At 38.0% G+C, this 24,263-nt stretch overlaps 1 protein-coding gene across 4 annotated transcripts in view; it reads left to right on the top strand.

Annotated features, from left to right (window-relative positions):
- Nucleotides 1-3,634: 3,634 nt before the first annotated feature.
- Rasal2 (RAS protein activator like 2) overlaps nucleotides 3,635-24,263 on the top strand; it is a 271,624-nt gene continuing 250,995 nt past the window's right edge. For 2 of the 4 annotated variants that reach the window (XM_048357801.1, XM_048357799.1), the window contains exon 1: nucleotides 3,635-4,241. In XM_048357801.1, coding sequence (XP_048213758.1) covers nucleotides 4,040-4,241 — 202 coding nt within the window. In that variant the 5' untranslated portion in view covers nucleotides 3,635-4,039. The remainder of the gene's footprint in view (nucleotides 4,242-24,263) is intronic. The other 2 variants (XM_048357800.1, XM_048357802.1) reach the window with 2 other exon arrangements.

Genomic DNA, 24,263 nt, shown 5'->3' with positions numbered 1-24,263 from the left:
ATCAGCCTCTTGAGTAGCTAGGATTATAGGTATGAGCCATCAGCACCTGGTAATATTTATTTTCTTTTGAATTTTTATGTGTGCTTTTATTATTATTATGTAATTTTATTATTATTAAGGTGTTGTACAGAAGGGTTACCATATCATAAGTGCACTACCTAATGTGTTCATTTTCTTTTTTGGACAATGTCACCTCTTCCTTTGATTTCCCCATTTCACAGCATGTTTATTTTAAAAATGAAGACAGAGCAAGAGTTGCATGATTGAATTCATTAAACTGATTTTAAGTATCTTTTTCAGTTTTACCTGTCTGTGCATAAATATAGGTTTTCTTTTCCTCTTTAGTTTCTTGTTTCTTGACTGTCTTCATTGAGGGGTTGATATGGGGAAGATACTAGTGTGGTATAAACATGAATCACTCAAGCTCTCTCTCCTCATAATGTGATAATCTGATAGTAGATATTCAGTGTTACACAAGGACTACACTACACAGATACTATGATTGATTCCAGAAGAGGGGCAGGAACAGATGATGTGGAATACGGATATAGACATGGAGTGATTTGCTACAAGGGGACGTTGGCATTAGATGGGATCATTTCTTGGGAGGAAGAGATAGAAGAAAGGATACGTAATGTAGAAGAAACAAGCAGTTGTAACTGGTAAGAAAAGAGGGGAGGTGGCAGGCATAAATGTTGGAATGATTCCATTCTCTAAAGAAAATCAACCTAGGGGAATTGAGGTTGAATAAACAAAATTAGAGGTTGAGCACAGTGGCTCATGCCTATAATCCTACCTACTTGGGAAGATGGTATCAGGAAGATCACAGTTTGAGGCCAGCCTGGGGAAAAGTTGAGAACCTCCATCTCAAAAACAAGCCAGATATATTGGCTCACCTATAATTCGAGCTATGTCAGAAATATAACTACTGTCTTAGCCAGCTGAGGCGAAAAGCATGAGACCTTATCTGAAAAATAACCTAAAGCAAAATGATCTGGGGTGTAGTTCAACTGGTAGACTGTTTGCTTAGCAAGTACAAGACATTGAATGCAAACTCTCAGTACCTGCCCTCCACCAAAATTAGGAAACTAAGAGTTTTAATCTCAGTCAACTAAGTAGATACCTTTAAAGAGATTGCTTAATAGGATTTTCTGCTTCAATTTTTTTCATTGGCTAAATGATGATTTAAATTAAAATATGACCAAATTATTGTTCAGTTTGTGAAAATATTTTCCTTTTGGGTACTGAGCATTAGATAAATTTCAGACATACTATTCCTTAGGTAATTAGATGATCTTCAAATAGTCTGAGCTCAGGATGTGTAAGTAAAGTTGGGATCAGTATTTAGTGGCCTAGATGAAGAAAATAGGATTACTAAGAAAGTAAGATTACTGGAAGTTGGCTGAGGCTTTGTTTTCAACTCAAGAATGGGTGATGTAAGCAAAATGAACTCCAAGTTACCGAAACAAGTGTTTTTTTTCATTGTTGTTATTTTTAATGCACTATTTGAAATTTAAAAAAAAGAATGAGTGATGAAACTGAGAGAGTAAGTTTGGAAATAATATTTTGAATTTTATATAGCATTCTTAGTGCTTTTTTTTTTTTTCCTCTGTTGGTCCTGGGGCTGGTATCCAGGCTTGTGTACTGTCCCTGAACTTCTTTTGCTCAATGCTGGTGCTCTACCACTTGAGCCACAGCACCACTTCCTGTTTTTTTTCTTGAGTGATTTGTTGGAGATAAAAATCTCATGCATGGGCTGGCTTCAAACCACAATCCTCAAATCTCAGCCTCCAGAGTAGCTAGGATTACAAGTGTGAGCCACCAGTGCTTGGCTCCTAATGCTGTTTTGAGATAAATGCTTGGGCCAATAAATTCCGTATGTATTATTAATAAAGAGATATTCAGATTTTAACATCTGAAACCCAGGATTCACTTAACTCTGGCTTGTTTAAAACCAATAGGAAATTTAGTCTAAATGAAAATGCTATAGCTCTGCTTAGTGCTGAGCACTGTAATTTTGCTTCAACACCTTCCCTTATGCATTGAAGTACATATAGTTTAGACTTGGAAAACTATGCAGGCAGATACTAAGTGAACAGGGTTTTAAATACTGGACTATTAAATATTGAACTACCCCAGTATAGCCAAGCCTCTGATCAACAAGTTTAATCACAAAGGGTTCTGGAAGGAACAAAGCTGAAGGTAATAAGACTCATTGAGAGGTTGTAGACATATCTGTACTGGTGGTTGATATGCCTGCGGACCTGGATCTTCCTGTTTCCATTTGTTGAAGGAGAGACAGGATGAAATTATCTTCAAGGTCACTTTTAGTTTAAAAATGATTTTCTACTATTTTGGAGAACGTTACAAAACGCATCCACATAACCATCAAACTCCTCCTCCCCTCCCCCCAAAAAGACACTATAATACCACAAAACTAGAAAACTAAGATGACCTTGTAGATCAGTCTTTTGGGGGGCAGAGAACACTAAACTCCTAAAGAAGGTATATACCAACATGTAGTATAGAAAAATGCTGCTTCCTTGTAAGTGGCTTTGTTCTCGAATGAACTATAACGAGTAAATCACAATTTCAGTTATTAGTATTGACTTTTGAAATCTGTATCACTTTCCCAGAAATCTCCTAAACCCAAATGGGTGAATCCTGCTTTGGGTGGGGATACAACTAAAGCCAAAGTCAGCGAGGCAAGACAGTCTACAAATAAAGGCCCAGAATAAAACACGTGACATTATTTGAGGAAAAAGGGCCAACATATTGCACAAAGATCAAAGGCAAAGAAGGGATGCATGTTTGGGTAATACTAGCTTAGAACATTTCTTGTACTTGCGAGGCCTGTCCATCCATCCACACCACACTTCTGCGCCACGCTATTCTAAATCGATGACAAGTCCAGCTTTGGCAAGGACCAGGGCGCTGAACGCAGATCCTGCACGGACCCCACAATCCCAGACCGGCTGCCAGCTAGCTTCCTTTCTGGGAAGGACGGAGGCGGTTCCCCTAGGGTGAGTGTAAAAATAAAGTAGTCTCTTCAATCTCTTCTCCAGATAAGAAAGAAGCGTTGAAGAAATAAACCGGAAAGGGGTGAGAAGAAAGGAGAGCTCTTCTCTTTTTAAATTTCCCGCACCCTTTTCCCTCCCCGCCTCCTCCAGCAGACTGAGCTCTGGAGACCAGGATCCAGCACAGCGCAACGAGCCTGGGAGACGGAGGCGCAGGCCTGATGAGTAGTTCGGTGGCCGATGTGTTCTGCCTTGGGCGGCAGTTCCACCTCCGCTTCGTTATTCGACTGCACACTAGGCTGGGCTCTCGGCTCTCGATTGCTCTAGCCTATCACCCTGGGATGCCGCCCGGCGCCAGCGCCGCCGCGACTGCGGGGTTTGTGGGCTCCTCAGTGAAGCGCCGGCCCGAGCGCGAGCTGCAGCCGGAGCCGGGATCTGAGCGTTAGGGGGGAGGGCCAGCTTGCTTCAGAGCAGAGAGCCGAGGACCAGCGGGCCGAGGAGCCGGGGGGGGGGGGGGGCCACCGCCCCCCTCACGCTGAGGAGCCGGCGGCGGGAGCCGGTCGGAGGGGACGGCCCCCGGCGGCAACGCCCCCGAGTCCAGCCCTGCCCAACCCCGCTCCATCCCCGGCCCGCGCCGGCGAGGATCGCGAGCGCCGCCGGCGGGGACTGAGGAGGGCGGGCGGCTCCGAGGGGGCGGGCGCGCGCGCCGCTTCTTCCCGGGTTCCTCCACGTCCCCTCCCGGGGGGGACCCGCACCTGAGCCTGCGCCCGCCGCGAGTCCGGGCCACGCTGGATCCGCCTCCCGCCGCGGGTCCCACCCTCGGGTTGCAGGTGGGCTGCGGCGCCCGGCCCTCAGGCTGAGGGTAGCGGGGAAGAGGGTGAGCGGCGCGGACGCCGGCTGCCGCCCGGGTCTTCGACCCCGCTGCTGCGCGGTCCTCCTCCCCTTCCCGCAGGCAGGGCGCGGAGTCGCGCTCCCGCCCCGCCGCCCCCGCTGCGGTCGCCGCCGGGTCCCTCCGGGGCACCATGGAGCTCTCGCCCTCGTCCGGAGGAGTCGCGGAGGCGCTGTCCTGGCCGGAGATGTTCCCAGGGCTGGAGTCTGACTCGCCGCTGCCCCCGGAAGATCTGGATGCGGTGGTCCCTGTCAGCGGAGCCGTGGCCGGTGGCATGTTGGATCGAATCCTTCTGGAGTCGGTGTGCCAGCAGCAGAGCTGGGTCCGGGTGTACGGTAAGGACCGCAGGCCGCTCTTGAGGCTAGTGTTTCTTGCCTCTACTTGGGTTACAATGCATTTTCCAGTCTCATTTCCCATTTCCAGTCCCCCAGTCCCCCATCCATCCCAGGTCAGCTGCCCACATCCGATTAGCACCTGGGTAAAGAGGTGTGACTCAGTGTGGTCTTTGGACCTCTCCTGGCACCCGCTGTAAGTATATGGAGTTGAGCTACCCAACCTAATTCCTAGGTGGCTATTTCAAGACAGCTGCCACCCGATCTTCTAGAATGTGTGATGGAATAAGCCATAAAACCAAGGGAATGGGGTTTCATCCCTTTCTCTTGGTAAATCAAAACTGGAAATAAAGATATGAAAAAGGCTGAGCAGAAAATAAACTAATGAATAAAAAGAGACACCAAAACTCAAAATGTGTATTTGGTGACATCAGACTTATCTGTAACCTCTTCCTGAACCTCACTCTCTAAAGGCAGCCACTTATTCCAAGTGCGCAGATTGTTTCAGATTGCGTTATTGTTTCTGGTTTTCACTGTAAAGTGATTGGGTTGCCACTAAGCAGGTTAAAAGTGATGAACACACTAAAACTTTGTTTCTGCATTCCTAGTAACCGCCTTTTTAATTAAAACTGAATGATGAGATTCTATTAAGGTAAGGCTTGTGGCAGATTTAAAACCATGCTGGTTTTGAAAACTCAGAGCCTAAGGATTTACAGAGTGGCATTTAGGGTTTAGTTGTGGCTTTTCAAAATATTGAAATGGGAAGATGTTTATCACTTTGCTCACATGACCACAAAAAAGGCATTAGTAATGTGGCTGAATGGAAGATGGAAAATTTGAAGCATCTGGGATCAAACACAATGCTGAAATGTTATCCTGCTGTCATGTACATTTATGCCTGTAGTGATCAAGTATGGTTTTCTAAAAATATTTAATTTTTTTTCTTTCCTACTTGTGAACAGGTTACATTCTTGATGATCAAGAGTGACCATGGCTTAGGAGTTACCTTTCTGGATAGTTCCTGTGGTTTCAGGACTTCATGTCCATCACTATCAGAAAGATCTTAGAACTAATAAGAATCTAGAAGTCTGAGTTCTTGCCTTATTTTTGTCATTAAATGGCTAAATGATTTGGAGGAAGATTAGGTCAGTTTTTTGGCCTCTGATTGCTCATCTGTAAAACGAATGGATTGGACTAAGTAATCTAATGGCCCTTTTAGTCATAAATAATGGCAATCATTTCCTCTTAGGAACTTATATGTGTACCACCTTGTTATTTGATGGGTGTTTTTAAGTGTTTCTTGAGCTTATTCTTTTTAATTGGAAGAATTAAAAGTGAAGTGAAAAATGATACAAGGTCACCAGTTTGCTCTCAGCAGATTTGATTAAATATTTTGGTGCCTGTCTTTCCATAGCTTGCTAATCTTATTTAGCTGATCACTTTCACCAAAGGTTGATGAGTGTCTAGAAATAAGTATGAATTATGTTGTGGTGCCTTTTCCTATTCTGTTTTCCTTCCTTATACTTTGGCATACAGTTATTATTTTTAATATATTGGAGATAAAGCCATGTTTCAGTATCTAAGACTCTCTTTTCTAGACCTGTGTTAACTATCATTCTTTGCATGGGATCTATATGTTACTGTTTTGGTAGTCCACTATAAGTCTTGATCTGTGGCATGTAAATACACATACCTACATCTACCCATTACTCATACAGTCACACCCTTTAACTTATTATAAAGAAATCCAGAAATTGAGAGCTGCGGATGTGGGATGTGGTTATGGAAAAGTGCATGCTTAACATGTTCAGGTGTGTTTGATCCTCAGCACTGCAAAGAGGGTGGGTAAGGAGGGAGTAAAAAGAAATCTAGAAATGAGAAACTGAGTCTAGAGTATACAGTTAGGGCTTGAGAACCTGGCTTTTCCATAGCTTTGTTGTCTAACTTTGAACATTTTTAACTCAATGCTCCTTAAGTTTCTGCATAAAGTATGCAATTTGAATTTGGAGTAATTGGTAGGCACACACATATATTAATCCACACATACCCACATTAATAGGGTGCATTTCTGTGTCAAGTTACGGGATTTCCACTGCATTATCACTTTTTTCATTTTCTTTTTGTCATTTTTGTCAACTAGTTAAAAGAAGTAAAAGTTGTTTGCATTTACAGTTTAGCACTGCTACTTTCCTCCTAAGTCAGCTCTCCTGGACACCTCTGTTGTCTGTAGTTTAATGCAAATATTATAAGTTCTCTGAAAGATTCTTGTCTATATTCTCAGCTAGTTGTTAAGTTGCCTATTTTGTGATCCTTTGGAATATGGAAAATGAATTTGAAGAATGCTAGTTTGTTTTGTTTTTCTTGTTTCTTGTCTGTTTTTTATGTTAAAAACCCAGATTATCATGAATCTTCTATGTTCCTTCATACAGTTTAAAGGGTGTAATTTAACATGTCTTAAAGAAATCCTGAAACTGAGAACCTAAACTGGAGTATGAAACTGGGGGTTGAGAACCTGCATTGCTATTCAGGCTTTTAAGTTGTTAATAACATTGGACAAGTAGTTATAACTTTCTCTAGGTTTCTGCAAAAACTGTGGGATCTATACTAATTAGTAGCTATGGTCCCTTTTAACTTTAAAGTTGGCTGATTTTGTGACTTGTGTCATTATTTACCTACAACTTAGACTACAAATTCCATCCTGACTTTTGGAGCCAGTAATGGAGCAAACCCTTAATGCTTTTAATCATGATTATCAAGGGGTTCTGGAGAGCAGTTTTATCAGACGGTCAGTAAACTGAGTTTTGAAAGAAGGAATGTCAGAGTGAGATATATATTTGCTTGGAATGTTTTCACAAGATAGAAAAGTGGGATGGAGATATTGCTCAGATCTGTCATAACCACGTGGGTTTTCAAGATCGGGTATAATGAGAAGCTGTATATTATGTGTAGCTGGCCACTGGCTTCAAATCACTACCCTTGTAATATACTTGTGTTTGAAATCATTATGTAAACAAACAACAACAAGTTGGGTTCTAGTGGCTTATGTCTGTAATCCTAGCTACTTAGGAGGCTGAAATCTGAGGATCATGGTTTCAAGAGCATGAGCAGGAAGGTCTGTGAGACTCTTTTCTCAAAATAATCACCAAAAAAGCTAAAATTGGATCTGTGGCTCAAGTGGGAGAGCACTAGCCTTGAGTGAAAAAGCAAAGGAACCATACCATGCCCTGAGTTCAAGTCATAGTATTCTTGAGCGCACGCGCGCGCGCACGCGCGCACGCGCACACACACACACACCTTGAATGAAAAAGGTAAGGGACAGTACCTTGCCCTGAGTTTAAGCCACAGTGTGTATGCGCGCACGCACCAGGAACAACAAAAGTAACCTCTTCTCTCTCCCCAAGGAATATCTTAACAGAAATTCTTTTTTTTTTTTGGCCAGTCCTGGGGCTTGAACTCAGGGTCTGAACACTGTCCCTGGCTTTTTGCTCAAGGTTAGCACTCTGCCACTTGAGCAACATTGCCACTTCTGTCCTTTTCTATATATGTGGTGTTGAGGAATCGAACCCAGGGCTTTCATGTATACGAGGCAAGCACTCTACCACTAGGCCATATTCCCAGCCCTCTCTTAACAGAAATTCTTAGGAACAATATTTTCTTAGTTTGGCTCACAAAGTTAAGACTGGAACTGTTTTTACTTTGGTGTTGGCAGGTTCAGATCTTTGGTTAATAGTACTTTTATCCAAAGTTTTATGTATTGCTATGTCTAGAGAACTTTGGAATATGCTCAGAGCTTTTTCTTTTGTCTTTAAAATGTTTCATTTTATTATTACAATAAATTGGTCTCATATCTTACCAAGGCTATAACTTTTTTTGGCTATAACATTTTTTTTTTTTTTTGGCCAGTCCTGGGCCTTGGACTCAGGGCCTGAGCACTGTCCCTGGCTTCTTCCCGCTCAAGGCTAGCACTCTGCCACTTGAGCCACAGTGCTGCTTCTGGCCGTTTTCTGTATATGTGGTGCTGGGGAATCAAACCTAGGGCCTCGTGTATCCGAGGCAGGCATTTCTTGCCACTAGGCTATATCCCCAGCCCTGGCTATAACATTTTTGACATCAGGAACTGTCTTGTTGATATTTTTGACTTTCTACTACCTTTTTCCTTCTTTCATATCTGGCAGATTGGTACTTTGCTCCTAGTAAACTTGTGTTTTTTGAAGTTGATTTATCTATCCTTTGACCATCTAGATCTCAACCTGACTAATCTTATGGGTGACAGAGTAGCTTAAACAAAGACATGCCATAAACAGCTAAATATGGATGCAGTATCCAAGAGCATCAAATGCAAAACATTTTTCAGATATTTATAGCCTCAAAGCAAAGTCAATGGCTGAAAAAGCTCAGCAGCCTAGCAAAAGGAAATGGGAGCAGCAAAGCCAGCCTCACTGTCTGTGCTTTCTGCTAAACAATGGGGACATTAAAATTAACTATTTTACCACAAATAGATGGTGATTGTAGGACTCTCTTTGGGTGAAACTTAAGATACTCATGTTTAATATTGCCTGAAGTGGATCTCTGTACTCACCTGTGTAACTGATCTACAATTGTGTACACAGATGTGCTCTTCGAGATTTGGAGGGGAAATATAGTTATCAACAAGAAATCTTGTGCTTTTAAAAATTTTAAATAATCACTAGGGCTTTTTGAAATATTCAGCTAATGAATAAAATTATTAAGTTGGTGTGCATCTCATTGCTTATTAATGACAAAGGATTCTGCTAGAAAGTTTATAAAGGCTGGTACTATATTACAGAAGAGAAACAAAATTAATCATATTGCATCAAGTACCTATAATTCCAGAAATGCAACAGTGGGAATTTGGTAAGCATTTTTCATGAACTGAGTCTTAGGTGATTGTGGTATATGATATTGACTGTTCTTTAAGAATTAAGACTAAGAGAAGATACATTTTAGGCATCTCTAGAGAATGTGTGCCTATATTTATTTAATATGCAACCAGTAACAAGTCTAGGAAGTTGTTTCATTTTTGTCTAATATGAACTAGAAGTGACTAACTGGCTTACACAGAATATTATTAATGTCATTTAGTTTGAATGTTCTGAGTGAGCCACTCATTATGACATGCCTTAAATATGTACTCTATTTTGTAATAACATGTAGATGAATAAATTGTTCAACTAAGATTGAAAGTTTTGCATGCTCTTAAGTGATTGCTGTAGAAAAATATCAGAGAATGCGTACTAGATAAATACTCCAACATGTTTGTATTAAGTATTACACCAAATAATAAGTTTATCACTTTCATTTCCTCAGTACCATTAACTAAAGCTTTATAAATGAGTAGTAATATTTCCAAAATTCTTTCAGAAATTCTCCTTAAAAATTCTTTTAATCTTGTATTCAATATTGAATTTATGTCATAGGCTGTGAATGTTGATACATTAATTTCTCCCAAGACTAGTAGGTAGAGAATTTTACAAATTTAGTTTCTTTTCTAGTGAGAAGGCAGTCATGAAGAACTATATAAGCAAATAGAACAATTATTTATGAGTATACAGTAAAGGAACTAATTGAACCTTGAAGGCAGTATTTGGCAGTCACCATCTTCCTTACTTACCATCTTCCTTACCTAAAAATTCAGATATTGAACTGAGTTTTACTTTTTCTTACTGCTTGTTAGTTAGTGTGTGTCTGTGTGTCCTCTGCATATGATGGTATTGGGGCTTGAACTCAAGTCCTCCAGCTCTGCTCTCAGTCTTTTTCATTCACAGCTTAGAGCTCTGCTACTTGAGCCACGCTTCCAATTTTTTATTTTATTTTATTTTTTTGCCAGTCCTGGGGCTTGGACTCAGGGCCTGAGCACTGTCACTGGCTTTTTTTTTTTTTTTTGCTCAAGGCTAGCACTCTACCTCTTGAGCCACTGCACCACTTCTGGCTTTTTTTGTTTATGTGGTGCTGAGGAATCAAACCCAGGGCTTCCTGTGTGCTAGGCAAGCACTCTACTGCTAAGCCACATTCCCAGCCCCTCCACTTCTAATTAATTGCTCATTTTGCATATAAAGGGCCAATTTAGATCTTGATTGGATTTTTATTTCTTCATAAATTGTCTTTAACATTGCTCAGTTTCTGTCTTCATTGTGTTACTTTTCAGTCTGTGCATGCACCTCTTTCCTCCGTCTTTGAATCTAAGGGTTTTGTAATACTTGAGGATATTGACTGGGATAGTGAAAATCTAGAAAGGAAGCAAGGCAAGAAAACAAATTTAGAAGAACAGTGTGGAAAGTTAAACTGTGGAGGCAGTATTACCAAATACTTTTCAAAACAGTTCTTAAAGTTTTCACAATAAAGAGACTGGCTTAGGAAGTATAGCTTATTCCCACACCAGAGACAAATTCCACAGTTTGTTAGGATTAGAACCCTTAACCTCAGATTCTTTACCATCCTGATTTAGCTTCTAGATCTTACCACTTTCCCTAAGGGAGATGGCCTTTCAAAGCTGAAGGTCAGGAAAACTTACAGTGAGAAATACCAGACTTAGTTTCACAGTGTTTAAGGCAAATTCTGGAAGCACCTAGGTAACAGAAAAGAAAAATGAACAAAGCATCCACAGATTAGAAAGATGAGAATAATCTTTGTTATCCTTAAGAAGAAGAGCAGAGGAGAGATTAGATATTTTCCATCTCTGTATTTTTCTTCAGTTCTTTAGCCATAAATTCTTTATATTGCAATTGGAAGGTTTTAAAGAACTACACATGCTTCATGTGAGATGCTTAGTAAGTTTCTCCCTGCCTCTGTAATTTGTTTTTGTTTTTTTTTTGGCCAGTCCTGGGGCTTGGACTCAGGGCCTGAGCACTGTCCCTGGCTTCTTTTTGCTCAAGGCTAGCACTCTGCCACTTGAGCCACAGCGCCACCTCTGGCCATTTTCTGTATATGTGGTGTTGGGGAATTGAACCCAGAACCTCATGTATACAAGGCAAGCACTCTTGCCACTAGGCCATATCCCCAGCCCAGTAATTTCTAACAGCTGTGATTCATATAATTAAAAACTAGTATCTTTTGGGCTGGGGATATAGCCTAGTGGCAAGAGTGCCTGCCTCGGATACACGAGGCCCTAGGTTCGATTCCCCAGCACCACATATACAGAAAACGGCCAGAAACGGTGCTGTGGCTCAAGTGGCAGAGTGCTAGCCTTGAGCGGGAAGAAGCCAGGGACAGTGCTCAGGCCCTGAGTCCAAGGCCCAGAACTGGCCAAAAAAAAAAAAAAACAAAAAAAAAAAAAACAAAAAACTAGTATCTTTTTAAAAAACAATGTAATCTGTGCTTTATGTAAATAATTTGAAATTTTGGAGAATCCAAAGAAATTCAAAATAACTTGGAATGAGTATTATAAATAATATAAATATTGTAATATAAAATATAAATATATAATATATGTTATATAATATAGGATATGCTATATAAATATTGTAATAATGTATTATATATAATATACTATTATAATAATATAAATATTATTTAATATTTTATTGTATTTTCTTTGACAGATACATTTTCTTACACATATTTGGTGTCATGCTGCATATATTTTATGCTCTACTTTTTATTCTTGACAGTGTTTTCTCATGTTACGGAAAACATTAAATTTTTAAAAAATTATTCACATACTATATTTTAAAAAATAATGTATTCAATTTTTTCAAAATTTAAAATGTACAAATGGATATTCCTTAAGATGTGTCCCACTCTTCTCTCTGGGACTCCTACATGCTTTATGGCAACTGAACAAATAATTTGAAATTCTTATGTATCCTTCCATATCTGTTGAATGTGCATAGATATAGATGTCTAAATAGCTATATAGAAGTGCTTTCCTAGTGAGATCTAAGAAGTTTGGTTAAGAAATATATATATATTTTTAGGTTAATGAAATGTCTGCAACTAGCATCTAGGTGTTCTGGGGTCTGGATCCAGTTTTTAATTGCTTTATATCTAGATTTGTGGCATAGACTTTTTAAAAACTGTTTTAATTTTTTTTTTCTAATTTTACTTGTGATGATCCATTATAAGCACTGATATGACCTGCATGCTGTTATTCCTCCCTTTCCTTCAATCCCTCAGTTAACTATATCTTGGATATATTTTCCAGTTCATTTGTAAGAGGGTCTCATTATTTTTTTGTGGCTAAGTAGTACCTGGATGAATTGTAATTCATTTAATCAGTCCCCAAATTTTGCTGTGACAAGTGATGTTGTAATGAATAATCTTGAAAATAAGTAATTTTGCTTATGTAAGAAAAATTCATAGAATTAGAATTGCTAGATCAAAGGTATAATTTTGAAAGATACTGTTTGTAGGCTCATGCCTGTGATTCCAGCTATTCAGGAGACTGAGATCTGATGATCTTTATTCAAAGGTAGCCTGGGCAGTCACATCCATGGACTCATCTCTAATTAACCAGCAAAAAGCTGGAATTAGAAGCCTGGGTTAGTGGTACAGCAGCAGCCAGGAGTGGAAATGCTGAAAAAACCGAACTAGATCTTCTGTTAGATCTTCTTTTTTTTTTTTTTTTTTTTTTTTTGCCAGTCCAGGCCTTGGATTCAGGGCCTGAGCACTGTCCCTGGCTTCTTTTTGCTCAAGGCTAGCACTCTGCCACTTTGAGTCACAGCGCCACTTCTGGTCATTTTCTGTATATGTGATGCTGGGGAATTGAACCCAGGGCTTCATGTATACGAGGCGAGCACTCTTGCCACTACGCCATATTCCCAGCCCCCAATTTCATTTTTTAAAAGGTGGTTGTCTGCTTGTCCCAATATCACTTGTTGAATAATCTACATTTTCTTTATTGATTCAAGATTATTGTTATTTCTTATCCTGGATTACCATTTGTCTTTTGGTTTATTTCAAGATTTCTGTTCTATTCTGTTATCTCTTTATATTCATGTGTCAGCATTACACTGCTTCATTCATTTCTGGAGATTTATGATATGAAAATACAATTTATTAAAGATGATTTCAACTCATACATTATTTAACTATTTAGCTTATTTAACTATAACCCTCTTTTACACATTAATATTTTTCAACTATTCTGTGTGTGTGTGTGTGTGTGTATTGCTGAGTATATAATCTAACACCTCATTCAAGCTAGGCAAGTGAGCTATACTTTTTCCCCATTAAAAATAATCTTTAAAATTAATTGTTTTTGTGCACAAGTCTTTGAATGGAACTTTGGACTGTTCCTCTACACTGAATTCCTACAAGAGTAGGAAATGTTTTCAAAGGCCTTGAGCCTTAGTGCCAAGTTGGTATAACTTTCCTGGAAAGCAATTCTTGCCACTAGTATATGGCTTATAATTTTAAATCCTAATTCTTTATTGCTACTTTCAACATATTAAAGTCTTCCATAATTTTCACATAGTCCCTTAAACATTCTTAGCACTTTATTAAATGTTCTCAGAGTTAATGCTTTAAGATGGGCCTTCAAAAACAGTTATTTATCCATTTGAGTAATGGCATGTTTTCAAGTAAATGAGAGGTTAGGAGTAATGCAGTTTATTTGTTACAGGCCAAATCCATGACAATGGCCTTATTTATATGGTTAGATTTTCCCACTATAGTAACTTCATATGGGCACAAAATGATTCTCAAACTCCAAAAAGTACATAATTGATGGCAACCAGAAAAAAGCAAACTTTGAGACTAACAATGTAGTTTAACTTTTAACAATGACAAGGCAGTTTTGAGATAAGAACGAAGAAAACCTCCACAACTACACCTAATACTTGGAATCTTGTAGGAAATTTTGTTTGCATTACATTTGGGTAGAATATAGCATGTAAATATTTTGTTTCATAAATCAATATAAAATAATAAAATATGAAGGGTATGATAATTGTAGTATATGATTTATTAGACATTTTCTTGATGAACTTAGTAAATCAATTGTAGTCTTTAATATTTTATTCATTTAACTTAAAGAAATACAAAATCATTGTAGATAACAACATTGTTTCTAGGGAGTTAATTTGTAACTCAGGCTTGGTCTTATGGATACTCTAAAAGGTGATGATTGTTCCCGAGTGTCTTGTTTTCAATTTGTCCTTGCTATAAAAATGTTTCACTATCATTTTCTGTAAAAAATTATTCTAAAAAGATAGAATTTGCATTTTCAAGGGCTCAGACTGATAGTCCTGTCACTAAGGGGACATTAATCTCCTTACCTGGTTACAATTTACATTTGTGTATTCTAGCTTGTGCTGAAGTAGTCTATACAATTTGAGATTTCCATTCATGGTTCTCTTTCAGCTGGACTATGTCAATTTTATGTCTATTTCTAAGGACTAGATAGAAAGCCCCAAGTAGGAAACTTGGGGCCTTTCTAGCATAGTTTTATTTTGGAGTGAGTCAGTTTTGTCAAGTGGCTGGTGACTAGTCTGTGTCAGTTAAATAGACCCTGAAAAAAAAGATAATTATGGAAGCCACTAACACAAGAATTTAATATTTTCTAGTTTCATCAATATTTCATAGTAGCTTTGCTTTTCATAGGCATTAAAGAATTTATATCCTTATCAGTGAATTTAGCCTGATACCATAGTTAAGAAACAACTGTGCCATATGTAGTCACTCCTTTTGAAGTAGAAATGTATTTCACAGTATCTTGTGTCAGATTTTTATTTTACTGTTTTGTTCAGGCCATGATCCTTCAATCATTGTTTTACAAGTTCAGCTTAAATCAGTTTCAGAGGATATTTTCATGCATTTGCGCAACAGGTTGTATGGTTTTGTTACACATTTGAGAATGTCATGTCAGTGTCTTCCTGAGAGGCTTTACTTTGTAGTGTTATTGGCTGATTATCTTCTTTTCGTGTATCTTAACTATTAGCCATATTTTTTCCCTTATGTAACCAATGGCATTTCATTTATCTGTGAGCAAATTATATAAAATAATTTGAAATTCCTGTTTGCCCCGTACAATTTCAAAATACTCTGCATATTTTTTACTGTCAAGAAACTTAAGAAACATTCACATGCTGGCCAAAGGAGGATATGCATAGGAATGGTTAACAAAGACTCAATAGCTATGTACACATAATCATATAAAATAATATTTTATGAAACGAACTCTAAGAAAAGGAAACAAGATTTTTTTAGTTGCTGTTATTGCTGTTTTTGTTTTCTTTCGTCTTGTTTGTTTCTTTGTATTTGGGATGGCAAGGGGGGACGCAGAAAAGGTATAACAAATACAACAGTGCTACTCACTAGACACTGTGAAAAATCAACTGTACATTTTGTGAGTGGGATGGGAGAGAAAAACTTGGAGAGAATGAGGGAAGGAGAGATGTGGTTCAAAAAGATTTGTACTTATCACCTGATTCATGTAACTATAACCCCTTTGTATATCAACTCTGCAATAACAATGAAAATAAATTTTAAAAAGATAATTAGTAGTGTTCACAAAATCCTTAAGAAACGTCTTTTATCTCCATTTTATTGGCAAAATAGTTAATTGTGGAAAAATGACTCATAAAAGGAGAGATTGGTCCTGAGTACTAGTCCTGTGTGCATTTGTGTGTTTGTATGTGGGTGTGTAATATACATTCCAAAGCTTCATCCTTTTGTAATGTATAGTGACATGAAACAGGAATATGTAACCATTATCGATAAAAAACCCCAAAATTTTCATGATCTCAACCTCAAATTCTCTACCATTTAATAATAATGACTCTCACTTGCATGTCCTTACTTTGTGCTGTTAGTAACTTCTTTTCTACTTTATATGACTGATTTTGCCTAACGTAGGTACTTTCTGTAAGTAAAATTGTACAATTTATCTCTGTGTTTGGCTTCTTCAGCAAGCAGAATGTCCTCAAAGTCCATTCTTTTTTCATTTTTTAATACTGGAACATGGACTTAGAGTCTCACACCCTTGCTCAGCTTTTTCAGTTACAGCTGACATTCTACCACTTGAGCTATACCCCCATACCTCCAGTCTAGCCTCTTTTCTTTTTCTTTCCCTTCCTCCTTCCCTCCTTTTCTCTCTCCCTCCCTCATCCCTCCCTTCCTTCCTTCCTTTTTGCTGATTACTTGGACATAAGCCTCTTAGACTTTTCTGCTTGAACAAGCTTTGAACCTCAATCCTCTGCTCTCAACTAAGTAGCTAGAAACAGATGTGAGCCACTAGCTCTGCCAGGCTCAAGATCCATTCTTGTAGCACATATCACAATTTGTTTTTTAATGATTGAATTGTGTATAGTACATTTTGCCTGTTTATCTGTTTATGGACACTTGAGTTGTATCCACTTTTTAGTTGTTGAGAATAATACACCTATGAGTTTTGGTGTACAGATGTTTGTTTTAGTCTATGCTTTACATTATAAATAATCACCTAGAAGTATAATTTTATGGTTGACCTTTTGGGAAACCTTCAAACTTTTTCACTGCAGCAGCACTGTTTAAATTCTTGTCAAGAATATATGTGTTCCAGTTTCTCCACATCTTTGTTAATGCTTATTTTCCTTTCTGATTATAGCCCTTCTGGCAGGTGTGAAGTGGCATCTTCTTGTGTTTTTGATATTCATTCTCCTAATGCCTAGTGACATTGAACATACTTTCATGTGCTTATTGGCTTCTTATCTGTCTTCCTTGCAGAAATGTCTATTCAGGTCTTTTTTGTATAATTTATTAGTAGATATATTGATATGTATCAGTTATTGTCTTAATTTTTTAGTGTTAATTATCATATATATATTTGCTAGTATGATTTTTGAACATAGAAGCTCATGCTTGTACTACTGGCACTCTACCATTTAAGCCATACCTCTGGCCTGTATAGTCAGCTTATATAATCAGGTATAATTGATAAAACAAATGGTTTTTTTTTTTTTTTTTTTTTTTTTTTGGCCAGTCCTGGGCCTTGGACTCAGGGCCTGAGCACTGTCCCTGGCTTCTTCCCGCTCAAGGCTAGCACTCTGCCACTTGAGCCACAGTGCCGCTTCTGGCCATTTTCTGTATATGTGGTGCTGGGGAATCGAACCTAGGGCCTCGTGTATCCGAGGCAGGCACTCTTGCCACTAGGCTATATCCCCAGTCCCACAAATGGTTTTTTGATTATGATTTTATTGTTTTGTTTTTTTTTAAATGATGGTTATTCTTAAGGTGATAGAACTTTATGGACTTTTCTACCTAGATTGGTTTCAAACCACAATTCTCTGGATCTCAACCTCTGAGTAGCTAGGATTTCAGGCATGAGCCAATGATGCCTGGCTTATATGTTAGTGTTAACACTAATCAAGTCTTGAGCATGGTTGAATGATGACAAGTACATTTTTTTGAGTGCTTATTAAGTGTAGGTTTAAGTGGTTAGGCCTATTAGCTCACTTAATTTTTATAACTACAATATCTGGTAAATACTACTATTACCTCATTTTATAGATGAGGAATTGGAGGCATAAAGATATAAATGAGCTTGCCTGAGGTTCTATAGTGAGTAACTGGCTGATGTGGTATTTGAATCCAGGTGGTTTCTCTTCAGTCTCTGTGTCTAATCACTATATAATTTGGCTTTTCACAAGTTAAAAACTTAAAATAGTTCTTTATTTTTACGTTGTTTTTTTTTTAATATGATGGTCATAGGGTTTGAACTTGGGGCCTGAATGTTGTCCCTGAGCTCTTTTGCTTAAGGTGGCACTCTTCTATTTTGAGCTACAGCATCATTTCTGGTTTTCTGGTGGTTAATTGGAGATAAGAGTCTCACAAGCTTTTCTGCCCTGGCTGACTTTGAACTGAGACTCTCAGATCTCAGCTTCCTGAGTAGCTAAGATTACAGGGGTAAGCCACCAGTATCCTGCTAAATAGTTTTTATAAAAAAGGAAAAAAATAATGCGTGTTAACTTAGACCTATATTCTGTACTTTTCCCTGTGAGTTTTTATAGCATCATAGCTACAAAATAATGACATTTGTTATGCTGGTTAAATTCTGTGAATGTCATGATTTTACAGAACATCTTCATAGAGTTGTCCAAGTTTTCTTAGTTGCAGACAACATAACAAAGTTATCTGTGGGTGAGTAGTATGAATATTCTGTATTTTAAAAAGGTTAAACAAAGTCTGTTCTCTAAAATTAATGTATTTTTAGCACTAGTATAAAATATGAAATCTTTTCTATAATAGCATGCTATATCAAGCATATATTTATGTTTGATTGAGCACTGAATGTTGATATTTAAAAGAACACAAAATCTTAAGAACTTGAGTAATGTTCAGTGGGACATAATTTTATTTGCTCCAGAATTTGTGTTTAAAGTGGCTCTCTACTTGAATATTAGTAATTCTAGGAAATTCTAGGAAAGCAAATGCACTTTCACAGACTGTGATCAATCAAAATATTGATTGAGCTTATTAGTCCAGTAGGATATATTTTAAGGCATTAATGAAATTCACATACTCCTTTATAAAAGTGCACAGAAATTTTGGTTTATGGGCCTGGTTTGCTTTATTATCAGTTCTTGAACTTTCTCTTGCATATCATATCCTTTATAATTTATATCCTGTGATTGATATTTCAAGGCCTTAAAACTTAAAGCAATACACCGTATTCTGTATGAATTAATTTTGAAATATACTTTCATTTCTTACTAATAGGTTGTAGTTATTTATAATCCGTGATTCTGTTGATTGCAAATTCAACAATGAAAAGTGAGTTAGAATCTAACATTCTGATCAGTCATACCTCCTTTTTTTTTTGCCAGTCCTGGAGCTTGAACTCTGGTCTGGGTCTGGGCACTGTCCCTGAGCTCTTTTGCTCAAAGCTAGCACTCTACCACTTAAGTCACAGCATCACTTCTGGCTTTTTCTGAGTAGTTTATTGGAGCTAAGTAGTTTATTGGACTCTCCTGCCCAGGCTGGCTTCGAACCACCATCCTCAGATCTCAGCCTCCCAAGTAGCTAGGATCACAGACCTGAGCCACCAGCACTTGGCTCAGTTCATACCTTAAAAAGATATAGTCAGATATAACTGATAAAACAAACCACACAGAATGTTATTTAATATATTTTGAAATATGCAATTGACTATGAAGCAATCATTACAATCAAGAAAATAAGCTTTTATTTTGTGTAAACATTTCTTTATGTCCCTTGTTTGTGTCTTTACAGATAAATTTGGATTTTCAAGAATTTCATATAAAGGAAATCACATATCTGCTCTAGCTTCCTTTATTCAGCATATTCTGAGATTTGTTCATGTTACTATATGTATCAATAGCTAATTTCTTTGTCTTGCTGAGTAGTAGTCCACTGAGTGGATATGATCAGTTTATTATTTGATGAACTTCTAGGTTTGTAGCTTGTTGTTATTAAGTAATTTTTAAGACAGGTACTACTGGTGACTCATGCCTGTAATCCTGGCTACTCAGGAGGCCAAGAGCTGAGGAATGTGATTGAAAGCTAGTCTGGGCTGGAAAGTCCATGAGACTCTTTATTTTCAGTTAACCACCAAGAAGCTGCAAGTGGAACTGTGGTTTAAGTGTAGAATGCTAGCCTTCAACAACAAAGATCAAGGACTATGTCTAGGCCCTGAGTTCAAGTCCCAGAATGGACGTGTATGCATGTGCATACACGTGTACAAATTGATATTACATGATTGTGCAACAAGGTTTCAGTTCAACATTTTATTTATTTACTCATTCATTTATTTGACAGTACTGGGGATTGGACTCAGGGTTTTGCTGTTGTAAAGCAGACACTTTACTACTTGAGCTAGTTTTCAACTATGGCACAAAATGTTGTGAACAGTGATGTTCAAGACTTAGTGCAAACAGATGCTTTCATTATAACTCTAAGGGAGATACTGAATAACTGAATGGCTGGGTCATGTAATAGATACATTTTTTTTTAAAGTACCTGATTGTTTCCCTGAGTGGTTGTAACAACATTTCCTACCATTAGTTTAAACAAGTTCCATTCTATATCCTTATCAGTACTTAGTGTAGTAAGACTTTAAAATTTTAGCCATTTCAAGAGATATATACTGAGTGATATCTGTACCTCCTTCATAGCTGGGCTTATAATTAGTTACTTATACCATGCTTGGCTTATTGACAGAGATAGAGTCTTACTAACTTTTTGAACTGGCTGGCCCAAAGTGTGATCCTCCCTATCTCTACTTCTGAATAGCTGGAATTATTAGTTGTGTGCCACCATGCCTCAGTGCTTGTGTTAGCATCTTAATCAGGTTTAGTTTTTAGACTGAGTTCACCTCTGTTCTAGTTATGCATCTTATGATGATTTCAAACCGACCTCTTGCAGATAACTGGTACTATTTCACATTTGATGTAGAATTCATCTTATTTCAAAATGAAGTACAACTTGAATGAAGGCAATAGAATAATTAGGATTTGAGTATACTATGAATATTGCATAGCCTATTGAATTTGGATGAATGTTACTACCCCCTCATTCATATGCTGTAATTTAATGGCCAGTAAAATAATATTAATGGGAGGTCTTTTAGATGATAAATAATTCATGAGGGTGAGCCCCCATTCCCTTCTTTTTTTGCTTTTTTATAATTTATTGATTAAACAAAATTTTTTTGACAAGGTGTTGTGCAAAAGGTGTACAGTTACATAGTAGGGCAGTGTGTACATTTCTTGTGATATCTTACACCCTATTTTTCTTTCCCTTCCCTAGGTCAGGTAGACATATATACAATACACTGTATACCAAGAACATATACAGTAGCCATGTGGCCTACGCCAAAGAAAATTCACCTAGGGCTTTAAATGTAATGTTGACAATAGACAATATGTCGACAATAGTCTTATATGAACGTACATACATAACTTTTGAGCTATTGTGACCACTGAGAGGTCTATTTTTGACCTTTATATGTTGAGTAGTTGTTTGGTTTTAGTTACATAATGTAGGGTCGCTGCCCCAAACCTGTGGGAAATACCATTTGACAAGCAGTTTTTGGTTTCACAGACCTGGTCTTTACTGTCTCCCCCTACCCCTCCTTATCAAGGAGATCATGCCCCTTTGTTTTCTGTGTTCTAGGCTTGTCTCGCTCAACATTAGTTGTTCAAATTCTGACCATTTCCCTGTGAATAACAATATTTCACCATTCCTAATCGCTATGTAGTATTCCATTGTGTATAGGTACCATATTTTTTTGATCCATTCATCTGTGGAGAGGCATCTGGGTTGTTTCTATATTTTGGCTATTGTGAATTGTGCAGCTATAAACATGGAAGTGCAAATATCTTTTTGATATCTTGGGACCTGTTGTTCAGGATAGATGCCTAGGAGTGGTATGGCTGGGTCATAGGGTAGGTCTGTGTTGAGCTTTTTGAGAAACCTCCATACTGTTCTCCAAAGTGGTTGTACTAATTTGCACTCCCACCAACAATGGAGAAGGGTTCCTCTTTCTCCGCACCCCCTCCAGCATTTGTTGTTGCCTGAGTTCAGAGTATAGGCCATTCTAACTGGAGTGAGGTGGTATCTCAGGGTTGTTTTTATTTGCATTTCCTTTACTACCAGGGATGTTGAACATTTCCTCATATGTTTCTTTGCCATTTTTATCTCTTCTCTTGTGAAGTCTCTCTTTAGCTCCTTTGCCCATTTCCTAATTGGTTTACTGGGCTTGGAGGGGCTTAGTTTTTTGAGTTCTCTGTAGATGACAGACAATAGGCCTTTGTGTGTTGCTGTGCTGGTAAAGATCCTTTCCCATATGGTTGGCTGTCTTTCTATTTTGGTGGCTATGTCCTTAGCTGTGCAGAAACTTTTTAATTTGTAGTAGTCCCATTTGTCGAGTCTCTCCCCAATCTCCCCTATTTGTTGTGCCCCTGGGACTCTATTCAGGAAGTTCCTTCCTGTGCCTATAAGTTCTAGCGTCTTTCCTACTCTGTCCTTCAGTAGTTTCAAGGATTCAGGTCTGATATTGAGGTCCTTGATCCATTTTGAGTTGATCTTGGTGCATGGTGATAGGCTTGGGTCTACTTTGAGTTTTCTGCATATGGCTGCCCAGTTTTCCCAGCACCAGTAGTTGAGGAGGCTCTGTTTATTCCATTGTATGTCTTTAGTTCCTTTGTCGAATATCAGCTGACTGTAAGAGTGCAGTTTTATTTCTGGATCTTCAATTCTAATACATTGGTTTTCCGATCTGTTTTTATACCACTACCAGTGTGTTTTTGTTATGATGGCTCTATAGTAGAGCTTGAAGTCTGGTATTGTGATACCTCCTGCACTGCTTTTTTTGCCTAGAATTGCTTTGGCTATTCTAGGTCTTTTGCTGTTCCATGTGAATTTATGGGTTGCTTTCTCTATTTTAGTGAAGAATGTAACTGGGATTTTGATAGGGATTGCATTGGATATGTATAACAATTTGGGCAATATGGCCATTTTCACTATATTGATTCTGCCTACCCATGAGCATGGGAGGTCTTTCCATCTCCTTGTGTCTTCTTTGATTTCCCTTATTAGATTTTTTGTAGTTCTCATTAAATAGGTCCGTCACGTCCTTGGTTAGGTTGATCCCTAGGTACTTTATTTATTTTTTTTTGGCTACTGTAAATGGAATTGTTTCCATAATTTCCTTTTCTGCTTGTACATTGCTGGTGTACAGAAAAGCTGCTGACTTTTGTGGATTGATTTTGTATCCTGCTACTTTGCCAAAATGGTTTATTAGATGTAGGAGTTTGGGGACTGAGTTTTTGGGTTCTTCAGATATAAGATCATGTCATGTGTGAATAGGCATAACTTGATTTCTTCCTTGCCGATGTGGATCCCTTTGATGTCCTCCTCTTGCCTTATTGCTATGGCTAGGGATTCTAGCACTATGTTGAAAAGAAGTGGGGAGAGTGGGCATCCTTGTCTTGTTCCTGAGTTTAGGGGGAATGCTTTAAGTTTCTCTCCATTCAATATGATGTTAGCAGTTGGTCTGTTGTATATGGCTTTTATTGTTTTGAGGAATGTTCCATCTATTCCTGTTTTCTCCAGAGCTTTTAGTAAGTATAGATGTTGTATTTTGTCAAAGGCTTTTTGGGCATCGACTGAGATAACAATGTGATTCTTGATTTTAGTTCTGTTGATGTGGTGAATTACACTGATTGATTTACGGATGTTGAACCATCGTTGTGACTGTGGATTGAAGCCTACTTGGTCATGATGTATAATTTTCTTGATCAGTTTCTGCATCCTGTTAGCTAATATTTTATTGAGGAGCTTTGCATCTGTGTTCATTAGTGATATTGGTCTGTAGTTCTCCTTTTTTGTTGGGTCTTTGCCTGGTTTGGGAATAACTATGATATTAGCTTCATAGAATGAGTTTGGGATTTCTCCCTCTGTTTCTATTTCGTGGAAGAGTTTGAGGAGCATTGGTAAAGGTTTTATAGAATTTGTTGGTGAATCCATCTGGGTCTGGGCTTTTCTTTGTTGGGAGGCTCTTGATTACGCCCTGTATCTCGCTGTAAGTTATTGGTTTATTTAGTTGACTTATTTCTTCTTCATTCAGTTTGGGCAGTTTATACTTCTCTAAGAATTGATCTATTTCTGTAAAATTATTGTTTTTTAGTGAGTAGAGGTTCTGGAAATAGTTCCTTATGATTGTTTGAATATCGTGTGTATTTGTTGGAAATTTTCCAGTGGAGTCCCTGATTTTACGTATATGAGTTTCTTCTCTTCTTTTTTTTGTAAGTCTTGCGAGGGGTCTGTCAATTTTATTTATTTTCTCAAAGAACCAGCTTTTAATCTTATTTATTTGTTGAATGGTCTATTTTCAATCAGATTTATCTCTTCTTTAATCTTTGTGATCTCTCTTCTCCTAGTCATTTTAGATTCGATCATTTCTTGTTTCTCCAGTTGTTTTAGTTTCATCGTGAGCTTATTCATCTGCTCTGTTTCCATTCTTTTAATGTGAGTGCTGAGGGCGATGATCTTGCCCCTCAGTACTGCCTTAGCTGTGTCCCGTAGGTTTCTTTTTGATGTATTTTCATTGTCATTGTGGCTTATGAA

Source organism: Perognathus longimembris, chromosome 11, assembly GCF_023159225.1.
Source record: "Perognathus longimembris pacificus isolate PPM17 chromosome 11, ASM2315922v1, whole genome shotgun sequence".
NCBI classification, from domain to species: domain Eukaryota; kingdom Metazoa; phylum Chordata; class Mammalia; order Rodentia; family Heteromyidae; genus Perognathus; species Perognathus longimembris.
The sequence above is the reverse complement of the archived record's forward strand: the minus strand, read 5'-3'. Positions and strand labels throughout refer to the sequence as shown.